This window comes from Antrostomus carolinensis, unplaced genomic scaffold (assembly GCF_000700745.2).
Source record: "Antrostomus carolinensis isolate BGI_N321 unplaced genomic scaffold, ASM70074v2 scaffold18824, whole genome shotgun sequence".
Classification (NCBI taxonomy): Eukaryota; Metazoa; Chordata; class Aves; order Caprimulgiformes; family Caprimulgidae; genus Antrostomus; species Antrostomus carolinensis.
The window spans coordinates 3,278-13,946 of NW_010308875.1; the positions used below are offsets into that span (position 1 = coordinate 3,278).

The window sequence follows — 10,669 nt, forward strand, 5'->3', positions numbered from 1 at the left end:
AGAAACCTGGATTTTATACTTATGACTTGAATGGTTCTGTATCCCAGTATTAACTCTAATATGTTCTGTTTCAGTTATGCAAAAGGGGACTTGGATATATCATACATCACTTCCAGAATTGCTGGTATGATAGCTATGTCTGTCTTAAGAATAATTTCTTAGTGTTCTTAATATATCAAAAAAGTGAATACTTCACCTGATGTTTGTTGTTCTGTCTTCAGTGATGTCCTTTCCAGCTGAAGGTGTAGAATCTGCCATCAAAAATAACATAGAAGATGTGCGGTTATGTCTGGACTCTAAACATCCTGGTCACTATGCTGTGTACAATCTCTCTCAAAGAACATACAGGCCTTCAAGATTCCATAACAGGGTGTGTATAGTTTTTGTATGTTTCTGTAATAGGTCTTTCAACACAATGTCTTGATATACCTTCAGCTTTTTATTGTGAAATTTGTTAAAATGGGCTGCAGAATCAAAAGGATTACAAAAGAATAAGCACAAACATAAGGTCAGAGTAACTTATCCTCTACTTGTCTTTGCTTCCAATCCAAACTTTTAACTAATTGAAGACTAATCTTTCATCTTACTGACTAAAGTCTGTTTCCTGGGATAGTGAAATCTTTGAAAACTTATACAGGTACCTTAAATGTTTCAGATTTAAATGTAGAATACTTTACATAATTTAAAAATCTTAATAAAATTTCATTCTCTCATGCATTGAGAGGTTTTCCTTGTCAGAGGTAGTACTCCTTTGGCGACTGATGTGCACAGCCTGTTCACTGGACTTTCTCCTTGTCACACTACATACCATTTGACTCCTATGTAGCTCAGCTCTGGCTGACTGCTTGTTGCAACTGCCTGAAGTATTGGTATAGCTTACCTGAGCCTCTGTTAGCCTTTCTGACAGTTTCTCAGCTCCCATGTGGCTCGGCCCTAGCTGTCTGCTTGTTCTACTGTCTGAAATATTGGTATAGCTTAACTGAACCTCTGTTAATATTTATGGCTATTTCTCTGATACTGAAATGACGACATTTGCCTAATTCAATAAGAAGGCAGTGAGGACAGCTTGTCAGGTGCTGAGATACCGGACTTCATTGTCTGTTCCTAGATACACTTTGACTGTCCTGTAAGTAACTCGACAGTGGAGACTGTTACCATGTTGTGAGTTGTCTAGCACTGGCCACATTAGAACTCACCTAGTGAGTCTGTAGTGATCATGCTCTTTCCCCACAATACTGACTGCTTAGAAGCAGTGTTTGTTACAGGAAATGCCTTTCGGACCTTGTGCTGCAGAGCCATTCTTAGCATTACTTAGTTATCCAAGTTCATTTAAACTGTCAGATTGAGGTATGTTTGGAGAAGAAAAGGCTTCAGGGAGACTTTATAGTGGCCTTCCAATACCTGAAGGGGCCATACAGGAAGACTGAGGAGGGACTTTTAAGAAGGGCAGGTAGTGATAGGACAAGGAGTAATGGCTATAAACTGGAAGAGGGTAGATTTAGATGAGATATTAGGAAGAAAGTCTTTCCTGTGAGGGTGGTGAGGCACTGGAAGAGGTTTCCCAGAGAAGTTGTAGATGATCCTCCCTGGAAGTGTTGAAGGCCAGGTTGGATGAGGCTTTGAGCAACCTGGTCTAGTGGAAGGTGTCCCTGCTGATGGCAGGGGGGTTGGAACTAGATGATCTTTAAGGTCCCTTCCAACCCATGGTTCTGTGTTTCACATGTTCTATCTAGTGCTTATCACTTCCTTCCTTTTCTTTCCTTGTAAACATATAGACAAGTAAAGTATTGTCACGCCTGAAAAAAAACATTACTACACCTCCTTGAGTGGAGTGAATCAACTTTATTTGCATCTGGTTCAGTATGAGGTTCAGGCAGAGGCTGTTCCAACATGGAAGGCAAAACTTAATCATGCAGGAAACCTCCCGCATGATTATTTGGAGCAGGTACCTCAAAGCAGAATCTTCAGCAATACTTTTTAGCACTAGGTTGCTGGAAAATTTACTGAGACTGACATAATGAACTGACTTATTCATCATCCTACAAAGCTGTGAATCTCTGTTTATGGAATGATAAATTCTGTGGCTAGGAAGTTGTTTACCCTGGGGATGTTTTTTGGTTCTGCAAGTCTGAGGTGCCTATACACTGGTATTCCTATGTATTGGTACTGTTAATGGTAATATGAGCACACTGAAATCCAGCAGTGATCTGGATGTCTTCTGGTCTACGTTTATCTTTTTGGCATTCATTTTGTCTTATGATCTATATTTTGCTGGGAAGGAATAGTAGATCATAAGTTGTTAAAACTTTGTAGGTTCCTGCCTGCTTTATTAGCTGGGAGTTTTTAGGAGGTTTCTACAAAACAGTGTCTTCTGAAAAAAAGGCAGCTATTTTACTTGGAAAACAAACTCTTCAAATATATTGGGGAAATTTTCCCTGTCTTTGAAATCCAGTTCACAATAAGCAGTGCCGACTTAACTTCATTATTCAGTGCTGGATGAGAGCAGCCCTGTCGGAAGCTATGGAAGCTTAGTTTTTCTTTAGTGCCTGCAAAAGATGAGTATGGCAAGCCTTAAACTTGATCAGAGGAGAGCAGCTTCTGAAATTCTTAATTCTGATGCTTTGATTAGTATGTATTTTTAAAAATTATATATTCTTATTTTCTTGCTGTGTAGTATCTGTATGGAACTTTTATAAATTTCTTCAACCTGAGTTAAAGTTAATCACAGTTTTGAAGTCTTCTCTTCTAGTTTTGAGTCCTGCTTGGAATAGCTTGCTTAGAGAGATTGTGCACTCTCCATTGTTCTGATAATGATCAAAACATTTTGAGCTTAAAACATAGCCAAAGGAAAAGAAGGTAATGTTGTATAGTGTGCATCTTGTAACAAAACTAGTGTTTTAGCAGAAAGTAAATGGTAAATCAGAAAAAAAGTTAGTTCTCTGCTTTTTTTGACTATACCTGCTTTACTAAATTGTTATCTGGTTTGTAGCTGTAATGCTGCAAGATTTAAGATGTTCTGAAGCCCACACTGAATCCTGTGGTCAATAAGTTTATAAAGGACTGTTTGCCTTAGCTTTTATTCATTCATTGGTGACTTTGCATGAGTTTTGATTAGCAAAAGAATGTTCAATTTAAATATCTTCCAAAGTGACACTTTCTGAAGCTGCCTTGTTTAATTAAGATACTAGAATATAGTGAGAAGCTGTAGGAGACTTTGTATGTCAGACTGTTTCTTTCAGCCTTTTTTCCTGAGCTTGGCACAAAACCAATCTCATTGAGAATTTTTTGTGATAGTCAGTTTATGTAGTTTATTTCAGAGTAGTCCTTGAACTCTTATCTTTGTAAGAAAACATGTTGCCAATAGTAAAACTTGGGTCTTCTACATTCAGCAGTTGTGGTCCTGGCTAAAAAGAAATAGGAAAAGCTTGCTTTTTAAAGTTGTTTACGTGGTCCTGGCAGAACATCTACTCTTCAGGCGTTGTTTGGAAGCTATACCTCAAGCTCAAGGATCAGGTTTCATATACTGCATTCTTACTGGACAGCTTAATTTAAGAATATAGACTTTCAGCAGTGAAGCTTATTATTTGGTAGCATTTTGTATCACTAATTGCAGAAGGAATATTACTTAACTGTTGAGGCTCTTTGAATAAAGGACAAATGTAGAAGCAGACCGAATCTTCCTGGGTTTTTTGCTTAAGAATATGTGAACAAATCAAGTTGAAAGCTGTTTTACTTTGTTCCTTTTTCTAAGAAAATTTCAGATAGTAATCTGAGTTGTTGATACTTCTAGTGTAGCAGACTGTGGACAGGACTGGACTTCTATGGCACTTCATCCTATAAAGTGCTGCTTGACACTGTGTGAGACTACTTTTCTTGATCATCTTGCTTAATTTTTGCCTGAAGGTGGCATTGAAGTGTAAAATTGTCTCTTACCTACACAGCTTATCCTATGCAAATCTATGTGTTTTTCACCTCTGTTGTCTCTCTCATTGCAGGTTTCTGAATGTGGCTGGCCTGCAAGACGAGCACCAAGTCTTCAGAATCTTTATAGCATATGCAAGAACATGCATTTGTGGCTGAAACAAGACCAGAAGAATGTTTGCATTGTGCACTGCCTTGTATGAAAGTGGTTTAAGTCTTAAGTGCTTTGCTCAATCCAGCTTTAAATTGTGAATAAGGATGCTAGTATCTACTCAGTGTGAATATTACTGGCTTTCTTTAGTGTGAGGCCTGGGGACAATTCCATCCTGTTATGTCTTTATGAAAGTTATTGCATAAATTTTCTCTTTAGGCAAATTAGTAACCTAATGTAGCCCTTGCTTACTTGCATGTAGCATGGAAGGCAGTATATAGGAGGGATTAAGGCAAAGTGGCCTTTGGCTGAAAATCTCCTCTACAATTTCAGTGTTTGCTCTATTTGTTGCTCATGTTTTCTGAGTGACAGCTGGGTGTGCACTGTTTGGCACTACTGTCCATTTAGAATGTAATCTGTATCTGCAGGATTGCAGAAATTGACTATGAGGCTTTTGGTGGAACTTGGTTTAGTTGGCACCAGATTGCCATGTAACCGCCACTGTTCTCTAATGTATCATTAACCTTGGTATATCCCAAAAAACAATAAAACTCTTGATAGAACTATCTCATGTTAAACATAAAATTAAAATAATAGTTACTATGTTCAAGATTTGAAAACATGAGGTTACTGTTATGTTTGTGTAAGACAATTGCATGTGAAATTTTGATGTTCTTATTTTCCTGTGTAGTACAAAGAGAAACATGACAGTTGTTGAAATGCTTATGATGCTGCTGGAAAGCATTCAAAATGAGTCCTTTGGTATAGTCTGTATGGAATAATCACTATCGGAGTCTAAAAGAGGATTTGCTAATCTGGCCAAGTGTATTACCTTAAATAGAGTTTTGCAAGGAAAAAAACAGTTAATGCTAGCTCCTGAGAACCATTGGGATTTTCAGTGTGGCTGCGAGGTTAGGAATCTAATTCTAGTTTAAAATTATACTTACAGTATCTCAGTATCACATGATTTCTGGTCAGGTTGGTAAGAAGCAGATGTGATGAATTAGCACCAGTTTTTTAACATCTTTCCCTTGAAGTGTTTCCTTTAAGGTACATAACTCATTCCTTTTCCTCAGGTGTGAGGGAAGCTTGTATGTAGGTGGCCGCATGCCAGATGTGATATGAAGAGCATACACCAGAACTATTAGAAGTTAATGATAGCTGCAATATGTATTTTGGATTCATCTAGCTGGAAACTTTTGTAGATTTAAAAGCTATGAAATCTAGGTTGAAAAGAATACTTTTTTTTCTGGTAGAGATAGAATGTTTTGGTCTAGTATGCTTTTCTTGGATAACAAAATGTGAAGAGTTGCTTCTTGTAAAGGTGTAACTGCCTCTTGGTGGCTGGGATTCAGAATTAGGTAGGGCTTCCTGGTCTTCTGATCTTTGCTGTAGAGGTTTGTAATAATGCAGGGAATTGTTAAATTTTTGCATTGTAGTTTGAGTGATCCAGTTGAGAACAAGCAGTTGAAAACTCGGTTTAAACGGCAGCTCCCCACTTCAGCTACAGTTAAGTCTTTCTGGACTGGAAGTGACTGGGATCTGTTTCTAACTGACATCCTGTTCTGTTGATATTGCAAGGCTGTAGCACATATGCCAGAGGCTGGAGTAGCTCCTGTACATCTGCAGTAACACATTGCTTTGTGTAATTATCTGGGGCCCTGCAGTGATGATCATCCTTCAAAACTTGCATAGTTTTAAAGGTGTGAGTACAAGATCATCTTGGTGGCAAAGAAACTTGCAACTGGATATGCTGCAGCTCTTTAAGTGTACTTAAGTGTTCCTTAAGATATCTGTGTTTAGGTGAACCTAGTTAAGATAATTATACACACACTAGGAAAAGTTATGTTTATTTTACAAAGGTTATTTCTTTTCCAAATAGTTTAGGCACATCTAGCCTTTTGAGGCTTTGAGACAAAGCTTACACTAAAAATCTAGCTTTTTCCAATCATAGTTCTTTATTGGTGCCTTAATGATTGTTTATGCCTGAGGACTCTTTATTTTTGTAGCCAAGATCCATCATCCTTGTAAAAAAAGGAGAAAGTGAAATTCTTACTGTCTCATCTCTGTATGGGAGTGTTTCTTTTGGTCCCATTATGCAACTTACCAAGCTTCTTTCTGAAGTGCAGTATTTCTGGTCAGATTTGTTTACTCACAAATAAGATGTTCTTTGTTTTGAATCTTGTATTTCTGGTTGTAAAGTGGTCTTTACAGTCTTGTGAAGTTGTACTCTGGCCTCATGCCACAGTTGCAAAGGCTTTGCTGTGACTTGCTTGCTGACTTTGTACAATGATCCTTCTCCCCTCAGTTTGTTGCTTTAATGTTGAAGTGGCTTCGTAGTACAAATGTACATAGGTCACTGCTTGTTATGCTGATCAGTGTTGTTTCATTCTTCCTTTGTCTTCATTAATGTTTTGTCCTAGGCATCTTGGGATAGGGACCATGTTTTTGTTCCATCTGTGTGAAATTTAACTGAAAGGCAGGGCCTGGGCCCACAGAATTATAACTAGTTTAGTTTAGAAATGATTTCTGGAAATCACTGGGCTTGCTAGTTACACCAGCAGTAATAATATTGATTTGCTGAACTGCTCTTTAAAGATGTGGCTCTTATGTTGCTGACAGACCTTCTCGTTGGTCTAAGTAATGGTTAGAATAGAAGCCTGGCTTTGAAGGAAATGCCTGTTAAAATACTTCCTTCTTCCCCACTTCTACACTTGTATGCCAAATGACTACCAAAAAATCTGTTCCATGTTGCTAGCGAAAAAACTTGAGAGGTCCTGTTCTGTCAACCATTACCTCTTCTGAATCTTCAGTCTTTTTAATGTGGAGATGAGTCTGGGATGTGTGTAGCTGTGGTCCCTTCGGAAATGTTCAGTGTTTTCATTTCCTTCTCTTAGTTCTGTGGCAACCTATTGTCAGGCATTGGAACAGGATGCCTGGGGAAGTGGTTGAGTCACTGTCCCTGGGGGTGTTTAAGAGTGTAGATGTGTTGCTTGGGGACACGGTTTGCTGGTGGACTTTGCATTGTTAGGTTTATGGTTGCCCTCAATGATCTTAAAGGTCTTTTCTGACCAAAACCATTCTATTAGTCTCAGACAGTTTTATACAGAAGACCGAAGAGTTTAGTGTGGCTTAGTTCTTCAGAGTCTTAGGACTTCTCTTGTAGCAAAAGTCTGTGGTTATCAGCCAAAAATACCACTAAACTGGGGTTTTAGGTAGCAGCCAGAAAACAAAATTAAAAATAGGTATTAGTGATAGTAAGGTAGTAAACATCAACTGAAAATTTCAAACAGTGTTAAGCTAAAGCAGTTATTCACATGTGAGCAAGCAGATAGTATTATATTATCTTTTGTATTTTGTGCAAATCAAATGAAAACATTTCACATTCAGATACAAAATTCAAATCTAATGATTGCACTAGACCTTTGACTTTGTTCCATTAAGGAGACAGCATGTTCTTCAGTAACTTCTGTAATGCTTTTTCCACTAGGCTTAATAACAAAGTTACTTTTTTTTTTTTTTTTTTTTTTTTGTAGGATGGAAGAGCAGCTTCTGCTGTTGTAGTTTGTTCTTTTCTGTGTTTCTGTCGTCTCTTCACTACTGCTGAAGCTGCAGTTTATATGTTCAGTATGAAACGCTGCCCTCCTGGCATTTGGCCTTCTCATAAAAGGTACGGTATCAGTCTGTTTGTCGGGTACTGTTGAAGCAAGTGGTTATGCAATTTTGAATATACTACTATTTTTACAGGTTGCTTTTTACAAAGAGAAGTGATTGTAATAGTGTCTGTGTTAGAATAGCAAAATACTTGAAAAAACAGATGTATCATGGGTAGAGAAAGTAACTCTGAATTTTGTGAGCCCTTAAGTTACTCATGATGTTCTTACCAAAATGTCAAGTATGACCTGTAGTGAAGAAATGTTAGGAATGAAAACAATGGTATGCAGTGCTTTTGAATGCTCTCTTAAGTATAAAATCCTCTTCCACACATGGAAGACTTATTCCATGTTTACTAGTTTAATACAATAGGTTTTACTGTGTCAGAACACTACAAGTGGAAAGACCAGTAATGATTTCTGTCAGTCTCTTTGGAATAGGTAGGAATACCTTCTACTTTTTAAAGGCGTGCATGCAGAGGTGACTTTTGTATGCTTTGACAAATATTTTAAACTGATTATTTGATTTAATTTGATAGATATTACAACAATAAAATCTCAGTAGCAGGTGACACTGGTAGTAAGGGTGTTTCCTACAAAAATGATTAGATTTAGAAAGGTGAAAGTTAAGGGTTAGTTAAGTACAAATGATGGGTTATGCTGTTACACAGATTTACTTTGAGTATATTTAATGAGTCCTCTACAAGATAACTTATATTCATGAAGACAAATTTAAAGCCTTTAGGAAGCTTTGAGTCACCAGCTTCAGAACTGCTGTGCAACTTTGATCGATAACGTGTAAGATACAGAATAAATAGTTCTTCTAATTTGGTGTTTTAAGGCCTTTGGAAAAAAAAAGTGGCTAGCTTGTTTTACAAGTGAGTCTATGTAAAGCTGCAGACCTAAGGCAGTGTCTGGAGTTGTCTGGAAGGGACACAGGTACAGGTTAGTTCACATACTGTGCTGTATTCAATTTTCTGGGCAGTGTATTTTTCTGTTGTGATGCAGCCATCAGGCTTTCGTACAGAAACTTTGTTGCTGTCCTTAAATTGAGCAGCTGGCTAGGGGTCATAAATACTTCTCATGTTTCTATTTAATTTTCCTTTTGTGAAATTCTATCAGTTTTGAAAATCTGTTTGCTGGAAGTGCTATTAGGTATTCCTAGTGTTTTATTGTTATCATCACTGCTCAGTGGCTGAATATGAACAGAAGTAACTCCCCTATGTGTTCATCTATTTTTAGAATTTGGGTCTCTGGCTAAATGAACACCTTTTGATTTTGACAGATACATTGAATACATGTGTGACATGATGGCTGAAGAACCCATTATTCCTCACAGCAAGCCCATCTTTGTCAGATCGATCATCATGACTCCAGTTCCTCTTTTCAGTAAGCAGCGTAATGGCTGCAGGCCTTTTTGTGAAGTTTATGTGGGAGATGAGAGAGTAACCACTACCTCCCAGGAATATGACAAAATGAAGTAAGTACAGGTTATGATTTGCTCTGAAGCAGCACATTATGTTTTTCTAGACTAACTTCACTGTGAGGAGAAAGCACGATTTTTTGCATGTACTAGTTATGCAGAAGGCTTCTTTTAATGTGTGGAATAGCTCCTCTGTCCCCTTTTAGCTGATCTTGAAAGGTAGATCATGGAGAAGAAACAACATGGTTATAATAGCAGCTTGGATCTGTTCTTGCAAAAAGTCACAGTGATGGTGAGGTGGCACAGTGGGCACTGGGAGGCAGAGGTGAGCAAGACTCTTTTTCCTCTTACTCCATATGGTATAAACTAGGAAGGTTGATCCCTGGTGTAAATGTACTGAACTGAACATCATGTCTCAGTCATGGAAATAGTAAAGATCCCCCAGGCACCATAGCTGTAAGGTGAGTGCATATTAGCCGCTGTACAGCTCTGGTGTCAGCTGTTGTAATACAGCACAAGGATTGCAAATTGTACCAGCGGTAGTAGATGTAGATAGTCACAGACAAAAGAAATGTAAGAGAATACCAAAGTCCTTCTAGCTTTCTTGTAAATCCCAGCCCTGTAAGGAGTTTAGTTAATTTGAAGAGAGCAGGAACAGAAACAGCTTTGGGGTGTTAGAACATTTTTCCCTCTTTTTCTCTACCACTGTCCCTCAGTGGGAGTCCTGACATACCACATCAGTGCAGCTGTTTCCTCTCTGCACCTTTCTTTGGAACAGCTTTCTTCATAATATCCTATCTCTTGCGTGTCTCAGCAAATGTTTCTCCACTATTTCATTTGAAAGCTGTAGATCTAAATGTTTGTTGCTTTGCTGTAGGCAACTGACAATCTAGTTGTTTTTGGAGCAGCTTTTAAGTTTTAATCATTTAGAGTTAATTCCTTGTCTGTAATATGATCTTCAAGCAGATTTTTATGGGTTGATATTAAAGGCCTTGGAGAAACCAAACTAAACATAAAGTACTACACTTTTTTTTTAAACAAAATTAACTGCAATTACGTTTTTTCTTTAGGGAGTTTAAAATTGAAGATGGGAAAGCAGTAATTCCATTAGGTATAACAGTCCAGGGAGATGTTCTCATTGTGATCTATCATGCCAGGTCAACACTAGGAGGCCGACTACAAGCCAAGGTAATGAATAAATTTGTAAGGACTAGCAAGGCTATTCTGCATCTGTTGTAACTACAGTCAGGGGACAAATACATTGTGGATTTGTTGGTTTGCTGTAATTTGCATTCATGCAAGACCAGGAGCTACACGTATCTTCTATAGTAGCATTTTTCTGGATTCTGTGCTGATCAGGCATGGGAAATTAGTTTTTCTGTCAGCAGAGAGTTGGGGAAGCTGGATGGCTATAATGAATCAGTTTGGAAAAGGCCTATAATTCTGTCTGGGTTGAATCGTTGACTAGAGAAATTGCGTAAGAAAAAGAACTCTTTGCATATCTTATGAAATGTCCTTTTA

At 37.9% G+C, this 10,669-nt stretch overlaps 1 protein-coding gene across 1 annotated transcript; it reads left to right on the forward strand.

The window, feature by feature from the left end:
* Positions 1 to 221: 221 nt before the first annotated feature.
* On the forward strand, positions 222 to 10,336 carry LOC104523379 (cyclin-G-associated kinase-like; the record flags this gene model as incomplete). The annotated part of the gene is made up of 5 exons (XM_029084487.1): positions 222 to 370; positions 3,996 to 4,118; positions 7,609 to 7,742; positions 9,011 to 9,205; positions 10,219 to 10,336. Coding segments are annotated over 5 exons (719 nt in total), but the record flags the coding sequence as incomplete, so codon positions are not given.
* Between the last annotated feature and the right edge of the window lie 333 nt (positions 10,337 to 10,669).